The sequence below is a fragment of the Epinephelus fuscoguttatus genome, linkage group LG17, assembly GCF_011397635.1.
Source record: "Epinephelus fuscoguttatus linkage group LG17, E.fuscoguttatus.final_Chr_v1".
In the NCBI taxonomy this organism is placed as follows: domain Eukaryota; kingdom Metazoa; phylum Chordata; class Actinopteri; order Perciformes; family Serranidae; genus Epinephelus; species Epinephelus fuscoguttatus.
The window spans coordinates 13,211,930-13,227,741 of NC_064768.1; the positions used below are offsets into that span (position 1 = coordinate 13,211,930).

The window sequence follows — 15,812 nt, forward strand, 5'->3', positions numbered from 1 at the left end:
TTTTTTTGGTCACAGTTGAGCCGCAGCAGTTGAACACTACTGCGGCTTGTCACTGTCACTTTTTACCCAGCAGTCTCATCACTATGGAGAAGGGGCAGGACAAATAGTCTGCCATTAAGAACAACTGTGACATTGTTGAAGAACAAGGATGGAGGAGAAAGGAATACTGAACCCAGATAGGCCGGTGGGTTCATCCTTCCTCCCTACATACTTCACTCCTTCCCTTCATCCAGAACAAGTACTGTATCCTACCTTGTGACAATTTTTTATTCCACAGATATTCTATATCATAGCAACCAGATGCAACCAAAGTGGCTCAGCTGAAAAGTGCTGCATCCCTTATCCCGCCTCATTGCCCTTCTGTGTTTAATTTGTTTTTAAACGGTGTATTTTTTTTGTCATTTAAAAACCAACAATATATCCAATAAAAGCCTAAAACTGAAGCTATTTTCAAAGCACTAAAATCAGGATAAATCAAGTAATTTGCAAAGACAACCAAAAAATGGCAGTCAAACCACAAATCGCGCAGTTGAGCCACCCTTAATCACTGCAGGGAAATTCTTTCACCGCGGCAGCACTGGTTGTAAATGACTGCTTTGTGGATTTTGTGCCTCGTGCTTCCCTCCAGCATCTTTCCGTTGCGTTACACTAGACTTATCAAGACAGCTGACTGTGTTTGATATTATGAATTATTCTCCATGTTACTTGTCAGTTCAAATGGGGACTGTAAAACTGGAATGCTAACAATATTTAAAGGTAAGTCACCAAGTGTTGTCTTATCTGGAACAACTGTAAACCTAGCCTTTATTTTGCCAAGCATGCCAACAATTAGGAGCAGCTCCCTGTAAATTCAGCCTCCATTCTACAGCTACAATCTACGAAAAGATGGGAGTGAGAATTTTATGTGTGCAGTTTTAACCTTTTTTGATATTTAGAGAACACAACCCAAAAACTACTCAAGCAGGCTCACTGACAGACACAGAATCGCCCTTTGTCACCTTTTTATTCGGTGAGGGTCTCTGTAATGATGGGGGCCAAACGATACCTTGTGCTTAATGATCTGCTGCGTGATCTTAGCTGTCTGGGTTCCCATGGGCTCAGCGGAGCTCAGACGTCTCTCGGTGGTGCTCAGCCATTCTCCCAGCGGCTCCAGAGCTTCGTGGAACTGAAGAGCCAAAACCTGCAGCTCCTCCAACTGCCTCTGCCTGAAGGACGAGAGACGAAGAGATGAGGAGGAGGAGGAGGAGGAGGAGGAGGAGGAGGAGGAGGAGGAGGAGGAGGGGAGCTTTTATTGGTATTTTATTGCTTTCTCAGATTCTGAGCTCAACTGAAGCTGACTTTGTGTCATACAGCTGTTGTCCTTTTAATAAACACAGCTTATTAAATGGTCATGATTTTTTATGATATATTATTAAATTCCAAAGACTTTCATAAACAGATAAAATGCTTTATTGTGGTGTGTTTGAAACCGATGGAGAGAGGGAGGTTTTGTGAAGTGGTGAGAAAACACATATGTCTGTCTTTGTGTGCGTGTGTGTGTTAGTGTCAACACAAGCATCTCGCAGTGTGCTTATAAAGAAAGCAACAGTGTGTTTGTGTTTGTGTAGATTTACAATATTTATGTTGTTAGTGTTCATACAGACAGTGTATTACATTCCAGGGACGTGACAAAGGTTTTTACATCAAGCCTTACAGAAAGTTGTCAGGCATGAATGTTTTATGAACATTATATATGAACACACTCTTTATAAGAGGTCATCCCAAATATCAAACCTCTTCACTGAGCTTTGTGAGTGTGTACCCATTTTCTCTGAAGAATCATTTCTTTCCCCAGTGAATGGAAGAGCCGCTGTGATGACTTCAGACCACAGAAACCACAAGTAATGATACTATTCTTTATTTAAGTACAGTGGAGCTCAACGGAGCCACACACAGATGAAACGAGAAAACAGGAAATAACCACAAGATAACATGCTGTTGAGGAACACCACCAATTATTTCCCAAACCACATATTTACAGCAAGACAAATCTGTAACTTTTAGCTTTCTGAGATATTACCTGTGTTGCCTTTTTAAAGGACAGAAATTATCATTTTGAAGTGTCAACAATCCCAAGAAAATCAGAGGCATCTACAAGTGCCAAGATGATCTTAAGAGAGTAATATGATATTTGCTTCAGGGAAATTCCCTTTTTCTTTTCTCACTCCACGGGTAAGTCAGAGATGCAGGTGGCTGGAGCTTATACCCAAACTGTCCCCATCCTGAAGCCCCCCTGTACTGTAAAGAGACTTACCTGCCGCTGGCCTTGTCCATCAGGTCAGTCCATCTCTCTGCCAGACTCTGGAGCTGGGTCTGAATCTTCTCTCGGTCCTGAGTGTCCGCTGTGGCTGCGATCCTTTCTCCTTCAGCGCGGATCATCTCCACTGTCGGCCGGCGGTCATCTAACAGTCTCTGTAGCAGCTGGAGGAAGACAAACACACAGTCATGAGTACAAATTACTTCTATGAGAGTTCTCTTTAGAGCTTTAGGTTCCACTGTGGGCCTTTTTTAGCATTGTTCTCTGTTTATTTTGATTAATTTAAATTGTTCTTATATTTTCATGACTTTATGGGACTACAGTAAAGACCAAATCACCATGATGTCGCACCTACACCATTCATCACTCTAGGGTCGAAAACTGTCAATTGATTTGAATTGCAGAGATGTGTGAAATTGGTGAACTTGTTTTTGTCTAAACACTATGATCCGATCTCTCTGATGTTTGCACTGTGCTTATTTTGTGTACCGAGTTGCTTTGCTTGGATCTTTGATAAACCAAATCTACCAGAATGGGAGCTAAACAATGTACTGCTGCAGCAAAACGTCTTTTAGCCACCATACACACTAACTAATCGAGGCAGCGGCAGACCAGCAACTCCCATGTTCTGTGAAATACAATTACTGTTTTTGTCAATGGATTCTGGTAGCTTTGAGATAACGCCTTCAGTTCCCTGTCTGAAAGGGCTGCTTGACAGCAAGGTAAAGACGTGAAAATTTTCTAAATATAGTGTACATTTAAACTGATGTTGATGTTTTAAGGTGGGCCTTTTTAGGTGGCAAAAAACTAACCAGAAGGGGCAGCATTTGTTCAGCATCATGGACTTTATGTATGTGACACAAGCATTTTCTACCTGGAAGTTATTGTAAACAAACATTGTAATTTTGTCTGTTAGATATTACATCAGCATTGTTATCGACAGATGATGTGTGAAAAACTCATGTTAAAGTCTGATGTAAACAATGATGGTGAAAACTTAAGCTTTGTCAGATGGGCGAATATTTTTGCTCAGGCTGCTATTACTGATTTACAGTACTTCTGTAAGCTGAGAGGGTGCTTACATTCTTACATTCACCATAATACTAGAAACACAAAAAAACACAAATTCGTTTAACACCACAACAAGCTATAGCTTCCAAAAATGACCATTAGGTTAAATCAAAGCCGCCTGTACTCAATTTTTCTTTCCTTAGGAGGGTAACGGCATGACCCATCCTACTCTCCCTCTAATCTGCGGTTAGGTTTGGGCAAGTCTTAGGCATGAAATAAATTGTGTGGGAGAATTTATCTTTTTTGTCTGCAACAGATTATGACATGTTTTCCATTGTTACCAAAACCTACACTTTGAAACATTACCAACACTTGCCGTTTTTTGGAGGAAAGCCTCGTACAAAGCTCATCAATCATTCCCTCTTTAACACCGTTATCAATGTTTCATTAAAGGGCTCATGTTATCTCTAGATGAATTATTAAACATTTAATTAGTGTAGGTGCTACTTTTTAAAAGGTAGATATAAAAAAAAACTTTATTCACTTTACTAGGGATCCAACTGTTAATATTAGAAAACAAAATACACGAAGGAACTTCCTGTCTGCTCAGATAGCAGCCTCTCAGTCTGCTTTGAACCAACAGCTCAGCTCAGCCCCTGGAATGCACTCTACAGTTTACGCTCTCTTTCTCAGCCAAACGGTGACACCACTCGCCGTCACGGATGTAAACACGTGTGATTGATCGCTGGTTGAGACTGCAGCACACTCATGTGCACAAACACAGGAAGTGTATGTTGGATAAACAGGGGAAAAGTGTGTGTGTGTGTGTGTGTGTGTGTCTAAAAACAATACAAATCCACCATGCGTGCGTGTGTGTGTGTGTGTGTGTGTGTGTGTGTCTGTTTTTTTGCCAGTCTGACTGGCAGACGGTCAACTGGGGCCGTTTGGATGCCAGGCAGACGGATCATTGACTGTGTGTTTGTGTGTGTGCTTGTCATTCAAATATCTATTGTTTGTAGTTGAAGGACATTAAGGACATCTGAATATCAATAATGTCTCCATTCAACATGTCTGATAAAGAGAAGAACTGTTTCTCACAGTAATGTTTTAAAAAAAATGAACAAATAATTCAGAAAAATTTAAAGTGAAAATTAAAATGCACAGCCAGAAGCTGGCAGGATACTTCAAAGGAAGAAGAGGAGGATGTGGGTGGCAGAAGCTTAAAACTGTGCTTGATGATCGCCGCATCAAATCCACAAAAATGGTAAATTGGACCAGACACAGAATAAAAAACACTTCTCATCAAAATGTACTCTTGATGACCTTAAGAAAGCTGCTTTAAAGGTCCAGTGCGCAGGTTTAGGGGGATGTATTGGCAAAAATGGAATATAATATAATAAGTATGTTTTCTTTAGTATTTAGTCACTTGAAAAATAAGAATTGTTGTGTTTTCATTACCATAAAATGAGCTATTTATATCTACATAGGGAGCAGGTCCTCATCTATGGAGATTGTCATGTTGCACCACCATGTTTCTACAGTAGCCCAGAACAGACAAACCAAACACTGGACCATTCACATTTTGGCCACCATAGTTAGCAGCCGCTTCTTTTTTAATTTTTATGTGAAACTGCTTTATTCTGTGTTTAAATCACTGGGTCTGTTTGTTTTGGAGAGGAAGACACCTCTGTGGTTAATTTGGCTCCCATTGAAAACCTCCTGAATGTCTGGATCTTAAGTTATCAAAGAAAGTAGTTGAGCACACATTAGCAGGTGTTGGGTTTGTCTCCGACATGCCAAACAGCATCAGAAAGACACAGATTTATGATGTGAAACTGCCTTTTTCAGTGTTTTTACCAGTTTGAATCAACTGAACCATTTGTTTTGGAGAGGAGGAGATCTCTGGGGATAATTCAGCTCACAGTAAAAACCCTCTGAACAATGAACACTGAAAGAATACTAACCGGGAGAAGTTTCAGCTGTTTGCAGACTGAAATCCACACTGGTAGGTGCCTTATTCCCCCTAAATCTGACACACTGGACCCTTTAATCTCTCAGTCCTGTTTTAATGTCTACAATCATCACTTGTGTTATTAGATGTGAAAAGATGGTCTTATTTTATCCTTCCTGTACCTTTTGTTCTTGGATCTGGGCCTTGACCACACGGTACTCAGCAGATGGGGGCTTCTGATTGGCCACCAGCTCCTCTGTATCACTTAGCCAGCTCAGCAGAGGCTCCAGAGCATCCTGGAATTTCCCACAATGCAACAGAGCCTCCTGCAGCTGGGCGATCCGCTCTGCCACCTGAGGACAGGAGAGGCAAAATCGATATGATAAACTGTAAGACTATTTAAGTCCAAAAAGCACACGTCAGAGGCCCATAGAGTGAAGCCGTACCCGCTTGTTGAGTGAGTTCCATCTGAGGTTGGTTGTTTCCAGGTCGTGCTCCAGCGCCTGGGTGTCGGTGTGTTTGGCGGCACTCTGGATCAGACCCTGACCAACTGCGTTGATGTGCTGCAGCTTCGGTTGAATGCTGTCCACCTGCTCTCTCTCCACAGCCTGGAAGAGGAAGTCAGAAAATCATTAACTGATTTATTGAACGATGCAGACAAAAAAAGATGGCCCAGCGGTTTATTGGAAAGCAAAAGGCAGTAGTCAAAAATACACCGTGCATTCAATCTGCGTGACAACAAATGGAAGTGAACTTCACCACATTATACACCTATATATAGAGGCGAGTGGATATTAGGAGACGAGAGACAGACAGAGGGATGTGCAGAGATAACAGAGGAGTGGGAGACAGGAAGGGAACAGGAGAAATGAGAGTGGAGGGAGGAGAAAAAAGAGGAGGGGGGAGAAGAGGATTATGGGGATTAGAGGGTTAGGCGAGTAAGGGGCTGGCTGGAAAAGGCTGAGTCGGCAACACACACACACACACACCATAGAGTACACTAACACACTTGCATGGGCGCACACACAACCTTCACTTAATCACACATGCAAGCAGACACACAGAGAGACCGACACTCACACACACATTTATAGCAAATACACACAGGCACAAGTTCGCCTGTCTGGACACATTACTCATACACACACGTCACAGTGGAGGGCTGGAGCCATCTTGTGATGACAATAGAGGCAGCCACCCGACACTAAAGACAACCAGACTTGACTTCCCTGGCCCAAAAAAGACGGAGCAACAGTCAGTACAGCTCCTCTGTCGTAGTGAATGTGTGTCACTATAGTATCCAAACCCATATGTACAGTATAAGTTCTCTGATTCAGTCCAGGATAGTGCTGGGTACTGTTACCATATCATTACATTTAAATTTATTCAAATACCAGCAGAGTACTTCATTTGATACCTTTTTTCCTACTCTGTTCAATACCTGTCATGAGAATGGAAGCATTCAGCTGCATAAAATGTCACCACACCTTTGCATGTTCTAGTGGCACCTGAGCACTCTGACCTGCTATATTTGGCATATACAACACGCTCAAATTCACCACACCACATACTATATGGGCTGTAGCTGCTGTGGTAGTGGGCCAATCACATGTCGCATTAAATCGAAGAATGCTTGCTGTGACTGGCTGCAAACAAAACCATACAAATAGTCTGGGTACACAAAAGGTCAAATGCAGGCATCATTTGACTGGAGAAGTTGTGATATGATTTGGTACTGGGTTATTTCGGTCAATACCTTAAAGGTATCGAATACCAATATCTAGCCCTACACTGTAGTCCAGGATCCCATTTGGGGATGTTGGAGACATTGCAGAGGTCCCAAGCAGTTAAGACTAAAATATTTAATTGTATTTCCACACAAAAGACTGTTTACAGGTGCAGCAAATTAATCTACAGCCATTTTTACAATCAATAAATACTTATTAATCATGCAAAATATCACACATTCCCTGCTGAGAGTTTACCATATGTAAGAATTTATTGTTTTTTGTATTTTATATCATTGTAAATTGGATATATATTTGTGTTTTGAAATGGTGGTAAGACAAATAAAAAGCTGTTTCATTTTCTGTCAAACTATAGACTAAAATATTTAGTGATCAAGGCTGGCCCATGCTAAAAGATTTTTCAAATCTTAGCAGATGTTGAAAATGTGAGACACCCCACACAAAACGACATGTAATGATTAATTTAACAGTTTTGTTCCAGTAGTATGTGGGAAGCACAACTTGAACAAAACAGCACAGCACACAATAACAGATTCCACTCACAAACAGCCAGAGTCCTGACTCTCAAAATTGCGGATCTCGCAAATCACTTACAATCAAAGGTGACATTACAGTAACCAAACTTGGCAGATGACGGGTTGGAGGACCTAGCTGTAAGTGCTTGCACAGCTGTTTACAGAAAATTCCCAAAGGAAAAAAAAGGATGAAGTCAAGAAGAGGGTGTGAACATGGACTGAGTCCGACTTAAATTGCATAATAACACTGAGACCTGCAGGACTGCTGGCGATCCTCAGGGTTGCCTCCTCAAAACAGGATATTGGATTGTAGATATTGAACATGTTGAATAATTGCCATTTGAAACTGGTGCAGCCAGGGTGGACTTCCGAGCAGATCGGGGGTAAAAAAGACTCTTAACATACCTAACACCACGAGAAAATCTAGCAGAATGATCTTTAGAATCATCAAAAAAATCAGGGCTTTGCTGACAAAGTCAGGAGAGGGAATCACGTCAAAAAACGACAAGATTCTCGTACAGTGTGCACCTCCTGGCATGAAAAATTAAGACAATGAAAGTAATAATTAGCAGCAATTTAATCAGCCCTAAAACAATATAAATTGAATTCAACAGCCCCAACATGCCCCATTACAAAACTGTATGACTTCTCAATGACTTTTCATAATTTTGAATATCTTCATTTCATAATTTAGAGCACATCCCCGACCTAAAAAAATCTTGTTCCTACCTTATTTGTTAATGTTTTTTTTTTTTTTCGACAGGGGTAAACAGTCTGGTTTTCCCTACAGCTGGTTTTACTGTGGGGAAAAATAACCCCAAACCAAACTGCTAATGTGATGAATGTTGGAGAAAAAAAAATACATTCTGCTAAATTCCTGTAAACCATCCTGCTTTATCCAACAATTTGCCAAATCCACAAAACAACTTTCACAATTTCACGCTATTCCACCAGTTCCCTGACCAGTGGGAACACTATACTGTAAACCACCATCACTGAAATGCCTTTCATTTGGTCTTTACTGGGACAGAATCCTGACAAATGGGTGTCCGAGGCGGTAATGTGGGGAGGGGGGGTTACTGTCATGAAAACATTTGAGAAAAGTCCTGACATTCAGAAAAGCCCCACAGAGGGAGAATTAGGCCTGGTGGTTTATAATGCTGTGGCAGCCAAACCTCAATGGCCACACAAAGAGACAGACAGACAGACAGACAGACACACACACACACACACACACAAATAACCAGATGTGCACGTCCAGAACACATACACAACAGATTTTGGTAAATCCAGTGCCTGAGGGAAAATAGCTGGTGTGACAATACTGAAGGGGGGTGCAGCCTAAGTGAGGGAGAGGGAAAATGTGGGTTTGGGTTTCAGTGAAATACCACAATGGCCTGGAAGAAGCTACAGTAGTCGTGGGTGTCCAATAGGCAAATAATAACAAACCACTGCACACTACTGCACCTAATAAAACTGAAAAGAAAACATCTGAACAAGAAATGGTTCTCCCTCCGTTTTCACCACAAAATCTGAAAGACATATTTGTGAATCTTTTATCTAATCACTCCTGCGACATCCAATAAACAGCCACTAACAGACTAACAGTGTATTTGTCCACACATTTCAGCAAGTTAAACTTCATCCTTTTTCATTTTAATTCACCACAAAAAATATAGCAGAAACAGAGGTATAATTAATCACTATATGCATGAGTAAAAAAGGTTGATATCTCAGAAGATCAGTACATCTTTGAGGTTATATCGACAGGGTTCATACAGTTTAAGGCAAGTTAGATTTAAGACTTTCTAAAACTTTTTTAATGCCACTCAAAATTTAGGACCAATTTTACAAAAACCAAAATTTAAGAAAAAACATTAACTGATGATAATTAATTTGGGTTAGGGACAGTTTTGCCCAAATGCTTATTGTAAACATAAAACCTGACTTTTTTGGGGAGGAAAGAGAGTTTTATAGGCGATTGTGTTTCTCAGCCTGCATGTAGGATTCAACTGCTTTGATTCCCATCATGCTAAGATTGGTAAATAGTTTTGCATAAAATATTTAGAGCCTCGTATGTGTTGCCTTGTATCAGTTTTAATCATGCCGCGAAATCTTGGTAAAATGGCCAATTTTCCTGCAATTTGCAGGTCCCCGTGTCGTCCAGTGTATAGTGACACCTAGCTGCATGGATGAATCACTGAACAGGCCTACTGGGCAAAGTGTCAGGAGGCTAATGGCCTTCACTTGCAAAATTTCAAATGTCAAATGAACACATCCCGACCAGGAAGGGACTCAAAATGACCACAGAGGCACAAAATGACAATAAAGTGGACAGAATTTCCCCCATAAAGACACAAACCCAGCAAAAGATGCATAATGACTAATAAGAGATGCAAGACCACCACAAAGTCTTTGCGTCTTGCTCCTATGTAGGAGAGGTGGTGGGGCCCTTGGGTGCATTGTCTCAAAATCTGCCCATGGCTAGCTAGCAGACAGTGAATCCTCTGCTGTGAGCATCCCGGCAAGACACAAAATATGGTTCCACTATCCTGATCAGTGTGAAGTTAATGTGAGAGGCGTTTGTTATTTTTTTTTTTTTTTTTAAAGTTAGCAAATATTTTGAGATTTTACAATGCAACATCAGAGAAAAAAAGCAATTCATAAAATCCTACTTCCCATGTATGAGCATTTTTAAGACTTCTAAAAGATTGATTCAAGACATGTTAATACAAATGAAGGCCTTATTTTTAGATAAAAAAAGCAAGATGAAGCCAAATACAAATCACGTCCAAATGAAAGGTTCTAATTTGCCTTTCATTCAGAACATATTCCCCTGCATTTACAGGCTTTCAAAACCTTAGTTCTGAGATTTATTAGGTGTTGAGGATGTTTGCAGACATTATTACTGAGTTGGTGTTGTCGATCGGGCTGGAAGTGGTCAAGCTGGAACGTGTTTCTGAGTCTCTGCAGTGGGTCCTAATCAAAGGGTTTACAGGTTTCTGCTCATCTGGTTTAAATATGGCATCAAACTGCAGGTTCTCTGTGCCAAGGCTTTGTGTGTGTGTGTGTGTGTGTGTGTGTGTGTGTGTGTGTGTGTGTGTGTGTGTGTGTGTAAAAATAGTGTATGTGTGTAATTATGTGTGAGAAAAAAATGACTAGGTGTTCTTCAGGTATGACTCTGTGTACGACTAAATATGAATGAGCAGTTGTGTGTGTTTGTGTGTGTGTGTGTGTGTGTGTGTGTGTGTTCCTGTCCAGTTTGGACGCAGCTGTGTTGTGGTGATGGGCGTCATAGCTGCTTGGAACAGGAAGTCTGTCGGCCAGAACAACAATGACTGTAGCCATGACCCACTCCACCCTACGCCTTATCCTGGCGTGTGTGTGTGTGTGTGTGTGTGTGTGTGTGTGTGTGTGTGTGTGTGTGTGTGTGTGTGTCAGAGATAGAGGGGAACAGAAGAGGAAAAAACAGGGAAAGTACACCCATCCATCATCTAAACACGCACTGGGATGTATATAAACTTGTTATAGGTTGTGTGCGCTTACATTTCTGTCCATCCTCCCTCCTCTTCCTCCTCCTCTCATTCTGTCGCTCTCTTTCTGTTTTCACTCTCTCTGTCTCTATTTCAGCCGCCCTCTCTGCTCTTTCTCTCCCTCGCCAGCTCAGAGCGGTTGACTCCACTAAACCAGAGCTCTGGAAAATGTCCCAAATACTTGTCATTCTTCCCCACCTCAGCCGGCACGCAGTAACACACACTCTTAGCTGAGCTAACTGAACTATCACCATCGTACTTGTCATCCTTCTGCCTACACCACCTCCTCTTCCTCTCATCGTGTCATTGCTCATCTCTCTACCTCTTCTCTTCTCCTTTTGCTCCCCCTGCCACAGCTGCCTCTTCTTTTCGCCCATCCTCCCCTTCGTCCTACTCAGTCTCTCCATCTGGACCGCATTGGCTTTCTCACCTCAGCCGCAGTTCGGTGTGGACAGGCGATAAAAACACTGGGATGAAACAGGTCTGACTAAAGCTGAGGAGGTTCATACTGACTGAATACTGTTAAAAATGTCTCGTCAAATATGCATCAGTTTGAGAGGCTGTTTAAATGCAGGGAAAGATGAAAGAATTGACAAATGTTTTTCATGGTTATGAAATAGACTACAGCAACATTCAAGAATACAGATTTTTGTCTGTTTCCCTGTGATCTGTGCACGAACCAGTGGATAAAAGTTTAAACTGGTAAATCTTGCTTTTGATACTTTGATAATTTATTAAAAAAATTTACAGAACAGTGTTCAAAAACAGAAATTAATCATTTAAAGGTTCAGTGTGTAGGCTTTAGGGGCATGTATTGGCAGAAATTTAATATAATATTTATATCTATGTTTTTATTTGTTTAGAATCACCTGAAACTAAGAATCATTTCATTACCATAGAATGAGCCGTTTATATCTACATATGGAGCGGGTCCTCTTTCACAGAGTTCGCCATGTTGTTTCTACAGTAACTCAGAATGGACAAACCTAACACTGACTCAGGACACTCATTTTTGAGCCACCCATCATGATTCTCCTACACACTTGGCGCATGGGAGAAGTTTCAGTTCTGAAACCTCACTGCTAGATGCCACTAAATCCTACACACTAGACCTTTAATTAAGAAAAACTGGCAGACTGATTGTAACTGAATATAATCGTTAGTTGCACCCCCTGAAAACTTACTTTAAAATCTCAAGTTTTCCTCCACAACATTAAATATTCTTTATTTTTTGAATCTATGAGTTGAGTCTGCGAATGTATGTATACTGCACATTACACTTGCATTTGGAAGCTCTGTATTTAGCTGTCATCTGTCAAGCCAATAACACAGAGAAGAGGAAAAGCTGTGCTGATGGCTCATGTCCAAAACATCACTCAATCACAGGATAATCAATTTCTTAATCTGGACAGATGAGGTACAAATCGCTCCTGACACATAAATGCAGAGAATTACAAATGACAGCGTACAGAAACATGCTGCAAAAATATAAGAAAACATAAAATATGCTTAGCATCCAGAACTAGTTTCTCAAAAGAACTAAGAGCATGCAGGATGTTGCCCAGCTACACAAAGTTTTTTCAACTTGTTATCAAAGCTTGAAAATACTTCTCTGAACTTTCATCTTCCTCTCCCTTCATAACTGATTTCCATAACTACATGATGAAAAGAGCTAGTGGTCATATCAAAAACGTGTGCATCTTTTATGTGTTGCCTCTAAAGCTACAATCAAAACACAGTTGGACGGAAGAGACTGGAATTAAAAACAGATGCGCAAAAGAAAACAGTGATCCTCTATTAAAACTGAACAGGAGTATATGAGCGACAAAAAGAAATCCAGAGGGAAAAAATGACCAGCCTGGATATTCTGTACTGGCAGCCTCTAACAGCACTCTGCTATCGCTCTACTTTTCCTTTACACCCCCACACCTCCCTCCCTCACCCCTGTGTCTCTGTTCCTGCCTCTGCACTCGTCTCTCACTGTCTTCCTGTCTTTCAACCCCTCATCCTTCCTCACGCCCTCCTTTCTCTTTTAATGGAACACATACTGAGGGGGAGGAAGGAAAGGGTAGAAATCTGTTTCAAAACTATTTTGCCAGAAAGGCTTTGCTTTAAGCCACGGACTGACCAATCTCTGACATCGGGATAAAGGGGTTGATGGGTTAATAAATCCCATTTGAAGCCAGTGTCCTTATTTGAGCATCAACAAACAGATACAAATCTCATGCAAATGTGGCATTCAAAGCATGTTGGCTCAAACTTTACTATCCCCTTTTTCTATTGTAGTTATGCAAACACATCTTCTTTTCCTTCATTCACTTCTATTCCCATACTTTAGGGAATTTACATGCTGCTAATCAGCTCCCTGTGAGACGGATAATGAGAGTTTAATACTGTATATTATCTTTGAGATCCCTGTTGCTGATATCACTGTAAGAGTAGGGGGAGTGATACGGGGACAGAAATATGTAAAATCATTGAAAAAAGCTTCAAATATTTGATCTCCTTTTTACATTTTCAGTGCATCTACATTCAATTCCAGCGAGAGATCAATGTGTTCCTGCTTTTGCTTTCATGCTTTTCTGTGTTCCTGAACACATCCCCCTCCTTCTTCTCCCGCCGTCTCTCGCAGGTTTATCCCGGAGGCGGTTGTTCAGAACCAGAATTATCACATCAATCAAAACATAAATGCATGAACCGCGGACCTGGAGCCACCTGGTTCTCTCTGTCCCTGTTTGTCTCTCGCTCTCTGCTTTAACATCTGTGTTTCAGTGCCTCATCTTCTTCATGCCCATTTATTTCTGCTGTTGTTTATCTTGCATAAAAATTGTTTGAAAACTGCAGATTTCAAAAACTTAAGCTCAATTCCAATACATCCCTTGCCCCCTCCACATAGCCCATACCCCTCCCCTTTTGCACGTTTATGTCCTGATTCTTGTTGGGTTAGAGGGCGAAGTGTTGGCAAGATGGCTGCACAAACAACAAAAGAAACAGACTAATGTATTTTCTTCGTTCATAAAGGTTTAAAAAATGCCACAACCATTGTATTTTTATGGTTCTTTTCTTTATAAGAAGCATAACAAAAGAGAATACTAGTAGTATGTTGATGTCACGGTAGCCATCTAGCTAGCCATGTAACATTACATTGTTATTGCTGACTGTGTATGACATTCCTGCATTTTGACACATCTTCATGTCGGTTTTGCTCCCTAAATTTATGATGAACGAAATTTAACTAATTTTCAGCAGCAAAGTTGCTCCTCTGTAACCACTCCTCGAATATTAGTGCGGACGGACAGGGTAGGAGCACAGGTTGCTAATGTTAGCCTACAGAACACTGCTAGTTCCCTGGTAATGAAGCAGTGTTAATTTAATGATTTGTTTGATCGACTGATAGAGTGAAACTTAAGTTGTGAATGAATCGCGAATGTCCATGCTTCCCTGTCTCCATCAGATAAATGGCAAATGTCATTGTGTTGCCATAGTTGCGCATAGCTGTCACTTTCTATAGAGGAAGATTTCTAAAGCTAATTTCAAAACCAATAATATGACACGAGGCTGGCAAACGCAGTGTACTTCCAGTAAAACACAGATTATGGAACTTCTGAAATATAAATATGTGGTGCAACAAAAAACTGTTAAGAAGTCCAAATCTGCTTGGACTGCATACAAACTCTGTTCTGTGTTCATTTATGAGGACATGCTGTTTAAGAAAACCTGTCACTGCATAGCAAAAAATTAAAATTTTTGTATGCAATGTGTGATGAAATTTTAATGGAGTTAAATTTAAGGATTTTAAGGACCCTTTCAATTTTGTTTTTGCAGACAGCAATGACAAACAAAAAATGCTAATACGTTATGAATGAAAGATGAAATTTTTGCCTTCCTCTAATTCTGCGTATTAGCGGTCAGTCTGTCTGTACTGTGCGTTCCCTCGCCCCACTTCATCAAACAGCATGCAAAGCTAGTCCATCTGTCTGTCTGTCTGTTTGTGGGGCACGCGCACACACACACACACACACACACACACACACACACACACACACACACACACACACACAGAGCCTTAAAATGAGCTCCATATTAATCCAAAGACCTTCTGCTTGTGTCTGCCTGCCAGCGTAGCTCTCTTATCATTGTACCAAAGCCTCACGCAGCGCTTAAAGGTGCTCCCCCGTGCAAACAATAGCTTCCTCCACCCAACCTCCCTGTCGCCTGTCACAACTCTTTTTGTGTCTGCTTCTTTGTCTTTCTAAACTCAGCGTGTCTATCTGTCCTCCCCATGTCTTCACATCCCTTTTCCAATGAATTTCTATCAGCAACTTAATGGGAAAATTGCCTGGTGTCGCTGCTGTTGGTTTTGCACTGGAGCAGAATATTGATGTGGGATGGGAGATACAAAGAAAGAAGCACTGAGAGCAGAAAAGGGATGTTAAGAAAATTTAGTGCAGGGAAGGAAAGAAAGAAGAGAGGCAGACTGACAGAGATGTAAGGAACAGGGAGACAGCTCGGTGTACAAACAAAGCGGAGAGCGAAAGACAGGATCGTCAACAGGCCACAGGGTCCAGAGTTAGCCCTGGCACATTCTTATCAGATAGCTAAGTTTATATTCCCCAGACAACTTCACACACTGTTTGTGTAGCCATGTTGGCAGAGGCAATTCCCCTCCTCACAGAGCCACAGTATTTACCTCCCACCTCCTTATCTCTACAACAACACCATCCAAGCATGGAGGAGGAGAGGGAGGGAGAGAATGAG

The 15,812-nt window shown here is 41.2% G+C and overlaps 1 protein-coding gene across 21 annotated transcripts in view; it reads right to left on the bottom strand.

Moving 5' to 3' along the window:
- The window catches only part of macf1a (microtubule actin crosslinking factor 1a), a 269,747-nt gene that overhangs the window by 31,966 nt on the left and 221,969 nt on the right, over positions 1-15,812 (bottom strand). For all 21 annotated transcript variants that reach the window (XM_049602953.1, XM_049602956.1, XM_049602954.1 and 18 more), the window contains 4 exons: positions 5,705-5,866; positions 5,441-5,611; positions 2,294-2,460; positions 1,046-1,205 (listed from right to left, as the gene is read on the bottom strand). In XM_049602953.1, coding sequence (XP_049458910.1) covers positions 1,046-1,205; positions 2,294-2,460; positions 5,441-5,611; positions 5,705-5,866 — 660 coding nt within the window. The remainder of the gene's footprint in view (positions 1-1,045; positions 1,206-2,293; positions 2,461-5,440; positions 5,612-5,704; positions 5,867-15,812) is intronic.